This window comes from Oncorhynchus gorbuscha, linkage group LG20 (genome assembly GCF_021184085.1).
Source record: "Oncorhynchus gorbuscha isolate QuinsamMale2020 ecotype Even-year linkage group LG20, OgorEven_v1.0, whole genome shotgun sequence".
Taxonomy (NCBI): Eukaryota; Metazoa; Chordata; class Actinopteri; order Salmoniformes; family Salmonidae; genus Oncorhynchus; species Oncorhynchus gorbuscha.
In genome coordinates this window covers 16,234,985-16,251,677 of record NC_060192.1, presented here as the reverse complement: position 1 = coordinate 16,251,677, position 16,693 = coordinate 16,234,985, and the positions used below count along the sequence as shown (strand labels likewise).

The following is a 16,693-nucleotide window of genomic DNA, read 5'->3' as shown; positions in this document are numbered from 1 at the left end:
TATTAGCCCTGTTAGAGATCATTTGTAGTCAGAAATTGGGGAGCGATTTATTTCTACAAGAGCACAAAACGTGAACATTTCTATCAATCTTTGAAAAGCTAGTCAGGTAAAGAGCTTTATTTTGTCTTAAAGGGGCAGTGTTGTATTTTGGGACAGGCTTGAATCAGCTAAGTAGCCAATAGGCAGAGGGTAGCATAATTTGTCTGATTCTCTGTAATAATGGTATGGGAATAGTAACGCATTTTATTTTGTAAAGTGGTTTCTTGCATCAAACAACACAACATTTTCAGTCACTTACTTTTCAAAAGTCTCATGGAATTTAGGCCTACTTTGAACACCACACATTGGCTACTACTGTAGGCTGAATTATAGAACAGCTATTTCCATGTTAAAATGTTATGATTTTCTGTTATTTATTTATTGCCCTCTACACATAATGATAGTGAAAAATGCTATCGCTTCAAGTCCACATGATGGCGCAAGACACTAAAGAAAACTAGCATCCTTACGTAAATGTTTTTTTTTTTGCAAAGCAACGCATTGTCTGTTTCACATTATTACTCATGCAGTTTGAAATATTGTGAAAATAAGTTCTAAAATGAATGAATGTCGAGAGACATTTGGATTTTGTGGAAATCGTCTTCGGTACATTCTGAATGGCCAAGTATCAGTGACGTCAATTACATGCGCCGTTTAAATTTACAGAAGACAGAAAACATGGCTGCGGACATGAGATTACCAATTTTTCGGAAACAAGTATCGTTATCACCCTCCCTGTCCGCTTTGGATGGGAAAGATCTAGTTGTGCCCGGTGATGTGATTACATCAGATACAGGGTTTATGAGGTATGTCTGTCTACAAGCTAGTATGAACCTCAAGAGTACACGAGTGCTGCTCCCATTTTATAAAATTTGAGTCTGAGCCCCCCTTCTCTTTACTGTAAATCAATATTAATCCACGTCTTGTTTGCCTAATTTGCTTTAGATAGGTAGCAAGCTAACGTTAGATATGATGTTGACATGATATGTCAGGTCTCACTTGTTAGTGCATAATACTCTGCAAGTTTCACTTGTACAGTACTGTAGCTATTCACTCCATTCATAGGTTATTTAGCCAGTTTGACGTACCATAATGGATAATAATAATTGAAATAATAATGAACATCGAATAAGAATCTTGTATGGCAGAAGATTATTTATGCAAAAATCGAATAAGTAATCCGTAATAAGGATCCTGTAAGGTGTTTTCCCTTATACACTACAGTTCAAAAGTTTGGGGTCACTTAGAAATGTTTTTGTTTCTGAAAGAAAAGCAAAACTACATAGGCGTACAGAGGCCCATTATCAGCAACTCCTGTGTTCCAATGGCACGTTGTGACAGCTAATCCAAATACTTATTTTCCACCATAATTTGCAAATAAATTTATAAAAAATCCTACAATGTGATTTTTTTTCTCATTTTGTCTGTCATAGTTGAAGTGCAACTATGATGAAAATTACAGGCCTCTAATCTTTTTAAGTGGGAGAACTTGCACAATTGGTGGCTGACTAAATACCTTTTTGCCCCACTGTGTGACACCTTTTAGAATGCTTCGCTTTCATGTCTCTTGTATGTTTTTTCTTATATTAATACATGCAATATTTCTGTTATGTCTAAATGTTAAATACCCATATGTCAGATATTACAATAATATTCTATGAATCTTGTACGTATATTTACTGCTATATGTATTACTGACAAGTTCCAGGAAGATCATATAACAATCTTTTCTATACTATTACTATACTATACTATTGTTAATATTTGTTTCACAATTTCAAGTTTCTCTTCATTGAATCATACCCCCTCTGCCAAGGTAATTTGAATTGTGTTCAAATCAAATTTTATTGGTCGCATACACCTATTTCGCAGATGTACTTGTAGGTGTAGTGAAATGCTTGTGTTCCTAGCTCCAGCAGTGCAGTTATATCTAACAATTCACAAGAATACACACAGATCTAAAAGAATGGAATTAAGAAGTATATAAATATTAGGACGAGCAATGTCGGAGTCTGGAGTATACATGACATTGACATTGAAAGTGGATATTGAGTGAGTCATGATTAGACCAAACTGATTTTCATTCTAGGGGTCATGGGACTTACATGGATGAAGAAAAACTAACAGCCTCTGTGGCAGGAGAGGTGGAGAGGGTGAATAAGCTTGTCTGTGTACGGCCGCTCAGGACCAGGTAAGTGGACCAGGTGCCACAGTAATGTCTGTAGGCTTAGATTTACCACAGTGATTAGCTACTGACTCTATGTTGAAGACAACGGTTCCATTGTGCAGCATCTGCTGTTATTATATCACAGTCTAAGTTGGTATGTAAAAACCTATATGACTTGTTATTTGATTAATTTTGCCATCTTTATCTGTTCTGATTCCCAGGTTCAATGGGGAGGTTGGAGATGTGGTGGTCGGAAGGATCACAGAGGTATGTTTCCATTTCAGGTGGTGATACGGTCAGTGAGGCTAATAATGACTTGGGGTGATCGTGCTTCTCCTGGTTGGAGCTTAGTGTTTGTCTGCTGTTTGTAGGTGCAACAGAAGCGCTGGAAGGTGGAGACCAACTCCAGACTGGACTCTGTGTTGTTGCTGTCTTCTGTCAATCTGCCCGGAGGAGAGCTGGTGAGTGGAATAGACAACTTAGATCTTGGAATATGTAAGTGTCTTTGGGTAAATGTGTGCTTGGTCAAACGTCTTTGGATATTTATTTACATTATTCTCTCTTTCCTTCTTTGTCTTACCATAAATCCATCTTTCTATGTCTATATCTGTCCTTCTTAGAGGAGACGGTCAGCAGAAGATGAGCTCACCATGAGAGACTACCTTCAGGAGGGGGACCTCATCAGTGTATCCTCTGATCTGACCCGAACCAGTAACCTGGGCCCTTTTTCCTTCATCATGTCCAGCCTACCCTCCGAACTACATTGAAATACATGGAATCTTTGTTATCTTGAGATTCCCTTTTTTTTTTTTTTACTCCACCGTCTACTAGAAAGTGTCATTCACTCATTGATGAATGCATTAACTTCTATCTGCTCCATCATTTGTATGTGACTATGGTCAAGATTGTCCTTGACTAGCTCTTCTCTCAGGCAGAGGTACAGTCTGTTTTCTCGGATGGAGCACTCTCTCTTCACACCCGCAGTTTAAAGTACGGAAAGGTAGCTAAGATGAACTACCCAATGTGTGATCAACAATTTTGATGTTCTATGGTTTTTAAAGGGATTGAAAATCATTGACCTCATATTCTTCTCATATTAATTTGCAACCACATCACATCAGCTGGGGCAAGGAGTTCTTGTGCAGCTATCTCCCTCTCTCATCAAGAGACAGAAAACCCACTTCCACAACCTGCCGTGTGGGGCCTCCATCATCCTGGGCAACAATGGCTTTGTGTGGCTGTACCCCGCCCCAGGACAGCAGGACGAGGAGGCTGGAGGATACTACACCAGTCTGGAGGTATGAGCTGCCTGGGGCTACAGAGATGCGAGTGGGAAATACAAGGGATCCAACTTCTACGTAGATAATGTGTTACTTAAAGTGTTACTCGAATTTGTACTTATCTTTCAACAAGACTTATAACTGTTTGACTTTTACTATATTATCTACCCCAAATCCTTCTGTTTCCCTTTCTCAACATGGTCTTCCGGCTCACCTCACTGTAACCTCTCCCTCTCTCAGCCGGTCTCTCTCTCTGATCGGGAGGTGATCTCGCGGTTAAGGAACTGCTTGCTGGCCTTGGGGGCACACAAGGTGCTGCTGTATGACACCAGTGTGCTCTACTGTTACGAGTCATCACTCCCACACCAGGTAACGCTGTCTGTACTGATCTGGCTAATGGAAAGAGCATCTGAGAGAAGCAAACCTTTCCATTCATTGTGCCTCAGTTTGATCGTTATTTTTAAAAGGGACACGATGGCAAGCTATTTTGCATGACACACAATCTATAGCCATCCAAGCCATTCATATGATGACAATGATGACATTGAAATCTGATGAAAGGTGCTAAAAATGCAAAGTGTTTACAAAGCATATAAAGTTACCGGTCTCTCTGTCTTTCTAGATCAAGGATATCTTAAAACCGGAGGTGATGGAGGAGATTGTGATGGTGACGCGTCAGAAACTGGTGGAACAGGAGGGTTAAGAGTATGTAGATGCAACCTTTCTGTGACCTTGTCACAATGGAAGGTTGGTGTTCCCTGCATTCCAAGTCTAGGCACCAAGGCCTTAACTGTGTTAGGGACTTGAACCCCCGCCCAAGGTCTGCACTCTCAACCAGAAGATACCCGGGTCGTTCCACAAAAAGCGCCTTTTGTGTCCCTTTGATATTTTAAGTAGAAATTGTACACCAATATTGCATTTGAATTGTTATATTAAATGAAGTGCTCTTTAATAAAGACCACATGGAGCATTCAATAAATCAGATGTTTTTTAAAATATTGAATAAAGGCTTGCTAAAGTGTAAACATGCCGCATTTGGACTTGTCCATTATTTAACCGTGTCACTTCTCGGAAGATTTCAACCCACTTAATCCCACATTGTCTCCCAAGTTTCACCATCGTTGTAAATCCCGAGTAATTGTGTCGCTTCGACAGTCATTTCTGAAAATGAAGGATTCATTTACGTCTGTCCCTTAATTTAAGGTCAACCCTGTGAACTGAACTCATTTTAATATGGTGAAAGTTTTTACAGTCATTTTCTTAATGGGTGCATGCTTATTAGTAACTGGAATAATCAATTTCATAAATGTGTCAAGTGCAGCGTCTGGTTGCTCCTCATCACACACTACAGACCAGCAAATATTCTTTACATCATCAACATAAGAATCACTACAAAATGTATTGTAAGATCTCTTATACACTATATATATTAGACATGGCCACTATATTGTGATCACTATCAAATCAAATTTATTTAAAATCAAATTTATTTATATAGCCCTTCGTACATCAGCTGATCACTACATCCTAAGGATTTGGATACTGCTTTAAAATCAAATTTCTGCAGCCTTAGTATAGATGTGATCAGTACATGTTGATGATTTCATTCCTTTGCTGTTTGTAATAACCCTGGTAGGTTGACTGATAACCTGAACCAGGTTGCTGGTTTTGGGTCATTGATAAGTCATTGTCTCAACACAGCCTTGAAATGTGTGAACAGAGTCCAGGAACCAAGATGATTTGGATGGACTCCGTCATTCCTGTAGAATATCCTCTGTTTCCAGAAGGTGTCAAAGTTATCTATAAAACTGATTTCAACAGAGGTACAGTAATCTTTCAGCCAGGTGTGTAATGCCAGTAGTCTGCTGAATCTTTCACACCCATGGACCAACAATGGTAGTCGATCTGAAATGATTGACTGCTTTTTGGAATCTTCCAGTGCTAGAATCAGTTCTTTAAAATACATTTTCAGAAGTTCCAAGCTAGGCCTCCTGATGTCGTTTGACCCCACACGGACTACGACAGCATCAGCTCCCGGCATCTGTCGTAGTCCGGTCGGAAGCAGTCTTGTAATGTTCTGTACTCGTGCTCCTGGGTAAGCACAGGGTTTTTGCTCGGGGAACCAAAATGTTTTTTTTTTACAATAGAGCTGCTGGTGCAATGGCCGAGGAGGTCAGAGGAATGTTGATAATGTTGTACTTTTGTACGAATAACTACTCTCGTAAGAAATAAATACCAAGCTGTTCATGCCTCAAGCTATCCGTGTGTGAGAACTTGATATAATCATGCTTGCAAGTAGTGTTTCTAATTAGAGGTTTCCCCAATAAGACGATCTTACCTCAAGAGGGCACACGTTCTGAGAGTATGAGAGATCCTTGTGGAGGAATCTTAGACAGCCCCTCTATGTCCATCCCAAAAAGTTCTCAGCTGATTCTGTCTTATTTGTTTACTCCTATTTCCCGAAGATGAGTTGAAACGACTCCAGTCAGTAAGGACAGCTTTTTGATTCATGAAACCAACTCTACTGCCTGCCCTTTACCTTTAGTGAAACTGCTATTTATCAACAGTTGATACTTTGCAATGATTTTATGTCAGCCTATGACTTTAGCCACATTGACAGAGTAGTTCAGCATGTCCCATCAAAAACACAGAAGAGATGTGTCTGTGTGGGCCCCATCCCTATTTACTTGCCCACGCACGCTCTGACGTAAAACGTATCCCCACCCATATTTTAGCAAACCACCTTGCTTACGGAAATAATATGGCTGCCTCAGCGGAGACTATCCGACCGAAGTTAATTGCACACAATTTATCGAAAGAGCTATGAATAAGTATAGGTATCAGGGAGATACAAACGACGGGGCTTGTTATTTGCACTTGTTGAGAAGGAGCTGCGAAAACTCCCTGACAACACACTGGCTGGCTTGAGAAGTTTGGAGTCTGCGCCTTGGTTAAAGTACCTGGGTCGGGATGCACTGCTGGAGATAAACTCTGCAGAACGGTGGACGCGGAAGTTTGACAAATAATTGAATACCAAGGGTTGGGTGGACATTTAGCCAAAACTTCATTAATGTTGTCACTATTGACTCAAACGAGACGACAACGTACTCAGTCCTTAGTTATCGTTGGTTATTAGCAAGTTCGCTAGTTAGACAGATGTTGACTGTTCCGATGTGTGTTTCCAGGTTCTCGAACGCCATCTAGCAAGCAAGGCTAACTCCACGGTTAGCCGTAACTAGCATTCCAACAAACAGTGTTGCACGAGCACTCTTGCATCTTCAAAGCTACTGAATAACATTCTTCAGTTGTCTGCAAACTACCACATTGAATGAGTGTTTAAACCTTTTATATTAGCCACTGGCTTTACCAGAAAGCTATCATCTAAGTAATGCGAACTAGTTAAGTTTCCCATGATTGCTCATCAAACACAGTTTAGCCCGTACTAGTGCCTTTTGTCATGTCTAAGTGTGGCCTGAAAAGCACGAGAGATGGCCACAGAGGGATATGACAGCAAAACGAGCTAAATGTCAAATATACATTTTAAGGCCTGTCAAATGAGTGGATTGCATGGAGTTAAAAACCAATACGTTTGTTAAAGGGCCCAATGAGAAAACATATCTAGTTATTGTAGTCTAGGAGGAAGATGCCACAGGGCCAAGTGCAGTATTGACATGATCACAACTGTTGTACAACATGTAGCCGGTATTTGACTAGGCAAGTGTTATATGACCAGTGTCTGCAGAGATATTGTATTGGAACGACCAGGATTGGTGCCTGTAGCTGTCTACCGCGGTTGCTAACTCTATGAACCATTTTACCAGATATGGAACTGAGGTTTCTCAGCTCAGCTGGTAAATGTAGGAATTGTGCCTTTTCTAGGATTCTGTGTAGTTCCCCATCTTGATAGTAGCTTTCTCAGTTGTTCTCGAGTCCTCTTTACTTTTAAAGCAATCATGTCAATGGAGCGCAGTAGTGGCTTAGGCCTGCATTATGTTATTTCATGCTGGATGAATGTAAGTCCTCACGATTAGTCCTTAGATCAACATTAATGTCTTTTGATTGGGCCTCCAGTATTCTTCTGACTGCCCTAGTCTTACAAATAAAACCCACAAGTGCCATTAGAGACCTTCTCTAACAGTAACAGAAACAACCAAAGCAGTCAATGCATGATAAAGAGGGAGGAATTTGAGTAATAAGGACCAGCCTGCCCATTCGCCATTGCATTGCCCTCCATCCAGAACTCCTGCATTGGTGTCAGTGGTGGGATGCAGAAGTGAGCATCTCTCGCCGCCTCCACTTTCCAGTCATCACCGCACCAGGAGAGGCCAAACTGACTGAGGGAAATCGCACCACGGAGGGGGTCCCTGCTCTCCATCTTCTACCCACCAGGTTCCCTACACCCAGGTGGTGAGAGAGCCCAGTTTGGTGACCCGGCTGCGGCCTGGCACCCTGCCCTTATGGGGCAGCAGCCGGGGAAATTTGTTGGGGACCAGAGGAGACCGAGTCTGCCAGCGCTGAATTTCATCAAGGGAGGGAAGAGGGAGTCATCACGGCATGGAGCCCATCACTGTAACGTGTTCGCTGTGCACGGTAAAAACACACTGTTTCTGTACCCAACCCCTACTTTGGTCATTAACAATATATTGTCTTTCTTTTCTCCCTGTCTTCTCTTCCGAATCTGCTTCTACTTACCTCTTCCTCATTCACAGTTCAGTGGAGTTTGGTCGTGATTGGTTTCATCATGCTTGTTCACCCCAAAGGTCAAGCTTTTTATGATCGTTGGGGATATAGGTTTCAGGGCTGTGATGAGGCAGGCACCGTTTTTATGGGGCCTGCATCGAAGTTCCCTTCGCAATCATTTGACCGTGCTAGTATGCCCACACTATTGCTCAATCTTCTGTGGGCAGCATTATTGATTCGTGTGAGAGGGGTCGTGTGAGTGTTTGGTCATGGCGATTGATGAATAATATCCCACTGTGATGTCAATTGACATGGCAATTTTATTTCTATATTATTTCATTGCTGTACTCCAGTTATTGGTGGGTTGGACAGTTTTTGTGTTCCCTCAGCTTTTCAGATGAAGCTTACCGTAGTACGCTAGTGGAGACGACCAACAGCAACAGGTGATGTAAAGAGTAAATGGCCTGCTTTGACTGAAAGTCAGGCCGAGTTGACTGGAAACGCCCCAGGATATGCGTCTCCTTGTTTTCACAGGGGTCACTGTGTAAACCTATTAAGCGTAAACATGTTCAGGGATTCTGTATGGAAAACTTTGATTTGGTAGCCTGTTTGTTGACAACATTCCCTTTTCAGTCAGATTTCATGCCAGTGATACTGAATATCTTTTAAATACAGCGATTGTCTCGGCAGGGATAGATACTCGGAGGCCTCTTGCGTAACAATAATGGGTAAGGATGCAAGTTAAAGGTGCTGCCAGTAAATGGAGAGGAGGACTGGAGTGATCTCCGGCAAAGGGTCAGTGGCAGAATTATTAGGTTACGAGGTGATGTGAGTCATGTTGCGAGAGGAGGGTGATGTCAGCACTCAGTCACTCACATCCGTGTTGCTCTACCCGGGACGCCTTCGCTAGCTAGTGAGCTGCTAGCCTACGCAAAGCTTCTCACCAGGCCGGTTTAGACCTCCGCACACAGCCAGGGAGAGAGGCAGAACAGGGCAAGCAAAGACCTGTCTCCCCTCTGCACCACTGTGTCACCACCCAAGAACATCAGAGTTGGGCTTCTAGAGAGTAATTGGAGTAGCTTGGTCTTCCCTACCTAATTTCCTCTAACTCCTGGTAATATTGCAATTCAGATAACAAGAAGTGGTTTAGAAGCCTGTCATTTGTTACCTGATCATTGCCGTAGTTCCGTATCGGCTATTGTTTTTCCTCTCAAGGGCGCTTGCACCAAGGCATGCCGGCTGCCTGCTGGGAGGTTTTTGCGGGGGTTCAGGAAGTGGAAATGCTGTGTAAATGTATCTAAAGGACAGTTGAGATGCTCTGTTTTCTTTCCCTTTGTCCCCTCAAAAACAAGCCTGAAACAGGAAGGAGGAAAGAGGCGTGTGGTCTAGTATGGAGATTGTAGAGCAGAAAGGGAAGTGAGCAGAGTGAGGAGGCCATTCCCCCAGGTTCCTGACTGACTTTCCAGGTTATTGCCCTCTTGTGCTGCAAGCTAGTCTGACATGGTCCTCCTGCGTTTATCTTGGCCTCTTCCAGGATTCATGTCGACTAACATAAGAAACATACTGGCTGTTGTACATCTTTTATAGACCAACTAATGCACCTGCCATGGAAAAATCTAATGAGGCAGGCCTACTTGCCTGGTTTAGGTCAATAAGCCAGTGAGATAATAAACTTTCAAATGTTATAGACTTAGTGTAAAATACACTAAATTATAGGTAGCATGATCTAATTTGGAAGACTATTGCTTCTGATGATAGCCGGGATATACTTCTCCAGTCTCTCCATATGAGGAGCATTGGTTAGCCTACCCCCTCTAGTGCAGGCTTGTTGTGATATCACCCCCACTTCCTGGTGTCCTATGCCAGGGACCTGGGCTGTTCTAGCAGCTGCATTCATCATGTATGGCCCATGGAAGAGTCACCCATTGTTTCCCCCTCTGTCTTTTGTCTGGAACTCATGGAATCTGTGCAGTCTAGACACAAAAGCTACCCCCTGATCCCTTTGGGTCCTGAAGACGGGGGCAGCAGGCGCCTCCTGGTAAGATTTGCCGCTCACTGCGGCCAGCTGTTTCGCCCCTGGTGGCCTGGTCCTGGCCACGTCGCCAAGCTCTAGAGACAGAGAGCACTCTGATCTGTCAGAGGAAATAGGCCTATACTAGGCTACATTACTCTCTGTTACTGTTTTACTATCTGACTGTTTAGATGGATGATACGTAGACTATGACTCTTGATGTGATGTTGGGAACTCTGACTCTTGAAAGGTGAAGAGAATACTGGTCAAGGAAATGTAGTTTTGTGATTCTAATGCTGGCATGTAGTTTTGATGCCTATTTTGACAGTTCTGTAACAGTTAGGCTAGCTGGTGGAACTTACCGGTAAGTAGATATTGACATTTCTCATGTCATCTGTTTCCATGTTGGAATGTCCCACTGCGGGGGTGGTTGGAGGGCCGTCTTGCCCTCCCCTTAAAGTCTGCACTGTCAATTCTCTGTAACAGCCTTTGTGCCCCCGCTTGAGCAACACCTCCTCGATGAGTCATTTTGACCACCTGGAAAGGAGTGGTCAGCAAAGCCAATTTAGTCCCTAGCTGATGACTGGCTAAAGCAGGTATGTCTGTGTGTAGACAGATGGTGAATCTCTCCTTAAGGTCAGCTTGACACGTCCCCTCTCTCTAGGGGGCTGTTCACAGCATGCAGGTGGTACCAACACTCTCTTATGGTCTCCTTTCCTTGTTTCCTATCCTCCATAACATTTGAGTTAAAAAATAATTCAAATGAGAGGTTTTGAAACAAATGTTGTCACAAGTAACACGCTCTTTTGCACGTTTCAAATTGAGTCCCAGTCTATATAGGTAGAGCTCAAGACTCCACGGACCCAGGGTTCACACACCTTTAGCCTACATGTAGCCTAGTTTGAAGGCAGTGAATGAACACGGATGCCCTTGCCAAATCTCTCATTTGGCTTTTCTCTGTTTTGCACTTCCTCCTCCATTCATAATGGGGTGTTTTGACATCTGGTGCATATCCTCTTCACCAGTGTTCTCTACACCAGTCTTATCTGTACACCAGTGTTCTCTACACCAGTCTTATCTGTACACCAGTGTTCTCTACACCAGTCTTATCTGTACACCAGTGTTCTCTACACCAGTCTTATCTGTACACCAGTGTTCTCTACACCAGTCTTATCTGTACACCAGTGTTCTCTACACCAGTCTTATCTGTACACCAGTGTTCTCTACACCAGTCTTATCTGTACACCAGTGTTCTCTACACCAGTCTTATCTGTACACCAGTGTTCTCTACACCAGTCTTATCTGTACACCAGTGTTCTCTACACCAGTCTTATCTGTACACCAGTGTTCTCTACACCAGTCTTATCTGTACACCAGTGTTCTCTACACCAGTCTTATCTGTACACCAGTGTTCTCTACACCAGTCTTATCTGTACACCAGTGTTCTCTACACCAGTCTTATCTGTACACCAGTGTTCTCTACACCAGTCTTATCTGTACACCAGTGTTCTCTACACCAGTCTTATCTGTACACCAGTGTTCTCTACACCAGTCTTATCTGTACACCCCATCCACCCCTCCTTTCTATTCATTAATTGGCCCAGTGTAAAGCATTTTGTGTGTTAAAGAGTTAACCAATTAGCTACTCAGACTATCTACTCTTTTTGACTCTATAAACACACACACACACACACACACACACACACACACACACACACACACACACACACACACACACACACACACACACACACACACACACACACACACACACACACACACACACACACACATCACATATGCTGCTGCTGCTATTGCCTAGTTACTTTACCCCTACCTATGTTTACATATCTACCTAGATTTCCTTGTACCTCTGCACATCATCTCAGTACTGGTACCCTGTGTATATCGCCAAGCTATCGTTGCTCATTGTGTATTTATTCCTCGTGTTACATTTCAAATATTTGATTGTATTCTGCATTGTTGGGAAGGGCCTGTAAGTAAGTATTTTACTGTTGCTCTACACCTGTTTTTTTAACGAAGCTTGTGACAATAAACATGTGATTAATGTTGCTCCAGAGGCAGCTAGAATAGTATTGCCTATTTTGCAGCGAGAGAGAGTTGAACATAGGGCAAGCCACAGCAGTGGAGTCAGGAATGTGACCTCCTGTGCATTCCTCTCTCAAATAGCTGGTGCAACCCCCCCCCCCCCCCCCCCTCTCATTTGCTAGCTTGGTCTTTCTCGCTCTCTCTTTTGCTCAGGCGCCTTTCTGTTCCTTGCTCTTACTTTCCTTTTGTCTCCCTCGCTTGCTCTTGTTTCATAGCAATTATAGACAGACATATTGTTTTCTTGCTCAAATACCATCAAGCGAACCACTGAGGCAATTGGTCCCAGTGGCAGAAACCGGTCTGGTGGCTATGGAGTTCAGAGGTTTGATCATGTAAGCTAACATGGGTTATGATGATTATGATAAACCAGGCCTAATCACTACGATAGCCAATCATTAGTGCGTGTGAATGAGTTGGCTAAAGGTCATGATAGTGACATGAATTAGATGGGGGAACTTGAAAGACTGAGCTACTTTGCTAATGGGTTAGAGAAATGGCCAACAGTGATGGAATAAATACGTTGTATACATTTTGCAGTGCATACACATGCTTTTCTAATTGTCTGGGGTACAATTGTTAGTTACCTAATGCAGGCTGTAGGGCAGATGGGTCTTTATCTAGCCTGAGGGCAAGGCTGAATCATCAGTGAACCTTTCATCGTAGAGGTATGTCGGCCGAGGCGTTTGCCGTTGTTATAAACACATTGTAAAAGGCTGGTTGATGATTGTTCAGATTCCCATAGTTTAGCCCAGGTCAATGGCTTGTACTTGTTTTGTTAGGTCATACTGTCCTCACCTTATTCTAACTCCAGGTAGGCTATACAACAACAGGCATGTATGTTGATGTTCCATTATGAACTTCATATCAACTGTGTGTTATCGTGGTAACGTCTTCATACTTCATTAATCTTATTTGGCATAATTTTCACTTTCTGCTCCTCTGTGTGACTGCTCTCTGGCGCAGGCGGGCTGGGTGAGGTGTGAGAGCAGGGGGGTGGAGTACCTCACCAGCAGCCTGGCTTCGGAGTTGAGGAATAAGTTTAAGCCTTGCGTGAAATATGCTCAGGGGAGCGCGTTTCATCATCGCTGTGCTAACCGGCAGGGCGGCAGTGAGCCCTCTGGACGGCTTTTAAAACAACAGAGTCCTGTGCATCTCAGCTCATCTGAGTCCGCCTGAGCAGAGAGAGCAAGGATTTAAAGCTTCTGCCCCGCTCCACATCCCCTCTCCCTATACTCTCGTCCCCCCCCCCCCCATCCCCTACTCCTTCTGGTGCTCCTCCATTTTTCGGAGCAGACACACGCTCTAAGTCGGGGCAGGAATGCACTGTGTGAGCTCTCTCTCTCTGCCACCTTGCCTCCCCTCTGCCCTGGCCTAGGCCTGCAGCACAGCTGTTGTTTTCTCTATGGACAGCCTGTTACCTATGATGTGAATTCCATCTTGTGATAGAAATTCCTTCCAGTCACAGCATGTTTAATCCTAATGCCTCTGTCCCCTATTGGAATGCTGGGGCCACAAATGTCCATTTTGCTCATGGCTTCCAATTTTTATATATTGGGGTCACTTATATAGTGTCCTTATTTTTGGAAGAAAATTACATTTTTTTTTTGTCCATTAAAATAACATCAAATTGATCAGAAATACAGTGTAGACATTGTTAATGTTGTAAATGACGTTTGTAGCTGGAAACGGCTGATAAAAAAAAGAAAAATGTAATATCTAGGTAGGTGTACAGAGTCCCATTATCAGCGGCAGGGTAGTCTAGTGGTTAGACCATTGGACTAGTAAACAAAAGGTTGCAAGTTCAAATCCCTGAGCTGACAAGGTAGAAATCTGTCGTTCTGCCCCTGAACCCACAGTCCCTAGGCCATCATTGAAAATATGAATTTGTTCTTAACTGACTTGCCTAGTTAAAGGTAAATCAGCAACCATCACTCCTGTGTTCCAATGGCACATTTTGTTAACTAATCCAAGTGAATCATTTTAAAAGGCTAATTGATCATTAGAAAACCCTTTTGCAATTATGTTAGCATAGCTGAAAACTGGCCTTCTTTAGACTACCGTAATTGCTGGACTATTAAGCGCACCTGAATATAAACCGCACCCACTGAATTATTAAAATATGTATTTTTGTACATAAATAAGCCGCGGGTGCCTACCGGTACATTGAAACAAATGAACTTTACACAGCCTTCAAACGAAACACGGCCTGTAACAAAAATAAATAGGCTTTAACAAAACACGGCTTGTAACAAAAATGAAAACAGTAGCCTACCAAGAAAGTCATTGGTCACTATCTTCCTCCTCCTGTGCACTGAAACCACTGAAGTCATCTCCTTCGGTGTCTGAGTTGAATAGCCTCAGAATTGCTTCATCCGATGTTGGATCGTTTTCATTGTCGCTCTCGTCACTTTCATCCGGAGGCAAATACCCCGCTGAGCTCATGCTGCCCCTTCAACACGCAGCAGTCCAGCCTTTCGAAACCCGTTGATGATAGTGGATTTTTTGACAATGCTCCACGCTGTCAGGACCCACTGGCAGACTTGACCATAAGATGCTCTTCGCCTGCGGCCCGTTTTAGTGAAGGATTTCTCCCCACTTGTCATCCAAGCCTCCCACTGAACAAGGAGCGCCACCTTAAATGCACGATTTACACTGATGTCGTGTGGCTGCAAATACTTTGGGCCATCTGCTTTTCGTCCCTCTGAAAGCTTTTGTCTTTCTGCACTGAGTCAGTTCCTCACTTTGCTGTTTCCAACGTCTTATCGACTCATTAAGGCCAAGCTCCTGTGCAGCAGCTCTATTTCCTTTTTCAACAGCCAGTTTTATCGCCTTCAACTTGAAAGCTGCATCATATGCATTTCTCCGTGTCTTTGCCATGATGAGGGTGACAAAATTACTACCTTAATCAGAATGATGGGAAGTTTGAGCGCGCTCGATTTACGTCACATTATGTGACGGTGCTCAGTTTTTTTTGGCGGCATGAATCTTGTGAAAGCGGGAAAAATCCATAAATTAGCCGCGTCATTGTATAAACCGCGAGGTTCAAAGTGTGGGAATAAAGTAGCGGCTTATAGTCCGGAAATTACGGTAGTTGAGTATCTGGAGCATAAGCATTTGTGGGTTTGATTACAGGCTCAAAATGGCCAGAAACAAACAACTTTCTTCTGAAACTCGTCAGTCTATTCTTGCTCTGAGAAATGAAGGCTATTCCGTGTGAGAAATTGCCTAGAAACGGAAGATCTCTATTCTTCAGTTTTTCTGCTATTCTGGTTGCATCTGGATCTACTTAGACACAAAGAAAATCAACCAGTGGCTCCTCCGCTCCAGCTCCTAGTCTCCTAGCATATGCTCATAACCATTCTCTCTCTCTACCTCTGGACAGGCAGGCCCTCTCCCTCCCAGACCTAGAAACATCTGCAGGACATCTCATTAAGGTCAATAGCCTGTAAAAAGAGCCGAGGCATTTACTGCATGTGCCCTGTTTACTGCGTTTGGGCTAAGTGTATACAACTGGCCTCGTTTAGACTGAACTGAGTCTGCCGCCACTAGCATGTATTATTTTATGTAGATGGACGTCATAGCCGTTAACAGGGTATCTATGGTCACCAAATGGGAGATAGAACTGACCACGCCTGGGTCTGTCACAGAACTGTCTCTCCCTCTTCCCGTCTCTCCCCACCCACTCACCACCCACTCCCCACCCACTCCCCACCCACTCCCCACCCACTCACCACCCACTCCCCACCCACTCCCCACCCACTCCCCACCCACTCCCCACCCACTCCCCACCCACTCCCCACCCACTCCCCACCCACTCCCCACCCACTCCCCACCCACTCCCCACCCACTCACCAGTTAGGCGTTTCTGTTCTTCACCTTCCTAACATAATGGAATATCAAATGTTGCTCCATTGCCAGTTGTCTGGGTCAAATTATGATTCTTGTAAAATTGTGAAAACTACTGATTTACTTGTGTCTTAATGTATTATACTTCTGCAGAAATCTTACTGCCATTTACTTTATGTTCAGATTCTTTTCTTGTTTCTTATTGTTGTAGCATTGTCGAAGGACCCTGCAAGTAAGCATGTTGTTGGACGATGTATACCATGTGTATCAGGTACATACGACTAATAACTTGAAAGACACCCACACCCATGTTGTCACATTACTAATATTGGGATACTAGGAAGTTAGGGGGAAAAAAGGAAACAAAATATGAAGTGAGCATAATTTTTAAGGAAAACATTCGTAATCTTGGTAAAAACTGACTTATGTTGTCACATTTGTTTATTTTGATGTAGCACACAATATTTTACAAAAATTGGTTTTAAAGGACCATGGAGTTGTCTGCTTTGTACTTTCTTTTTTGGTATCAATATCTCAATGCTGATATCGTGACAGTGTCCT

The 16,693-nt window shown here is 43.2% G+C and overlaps 2 protein-coding genes across 3 annotated transcripts in view; both read left to right on the top strand.

Annotated features, from left to right (window-relative positions):
- The first annotated feature begins 698 nt into the window (after window positions 1-698).
- LOC124006699 (exosome complex component RRP4-like) lies at window positions 699-4,516 on the top strand. Its single transcript, XM_046316782.1, has 9 exons — window positions 699-845; window positions 2,129-2,230; window positions 2,428-2,473; window positions 2,578-2,667; window positions 2,827-2,892; window positions 3,138-3,206; window positions 3,328-3,504; window positions 3,727-3,855; window positions 4,109-4,516. The coding sequence occupies exons 1-9, from the start codon at window positions 718-720 to the stop codon at window positions 4,187-4,189; spliced, it is 888 nt and encodes a 295-aa protein (XP_046172738.1). The 5' UTR covers window positions 699-717; the 3' UTR covers window positions 4,190-4,516.
- Window positions 4,517-6,220: 1,704 nt separating this feature from the next.
- Window positions 6,221-16,693, top strand: part of LOC124006697 (tyrosine-protein kinase ABL1-like) — a 52,341-nt gene continuing 41,868 nt past the window's right edge. For both annotated transcript variants that reach the window (XM_046316778.1, XM_046316776.1), the window contains exon 1: window positions 6,221-8,076. In XM_046316778.1, coding sequence (XP_046172734.1) covers window positions 7,944-8,076 — 133 coding nt within the window. In that variant the 5' untranslated portion in view covers window positions 6,221-7,943. The remainder of the gene's footprint in view (window positions 8,077-16,693) is intronic.

What these genes read in the sequence shown, in the direction of transcription:
- LOC124006699 (XM_046316782.1), top strand. Translation starts at nt 718, where the DNA reads ATGGCTGCGGACATGAGATTACCAATTTTTCGGAAACAAGTATCGTTA. An exon ending in TCAGATACAGGGTTTATGAG is followed by an intron (nt 846 to 2,128) that starts GTATGTCTGTCT and finishes TTTTCATTCTAG; the next exon opens with GGGTCATGGGACTTACATGG. An exon ending in AGGAGGGGGACCTCATCAGT is followed by an intron (nt 2,893 to 3,137) that starts GTATCCTCTGAT and finishes CTCTTCTCTCAG; the next exon opens with GCAGAGGTACAGTCTGTTTT.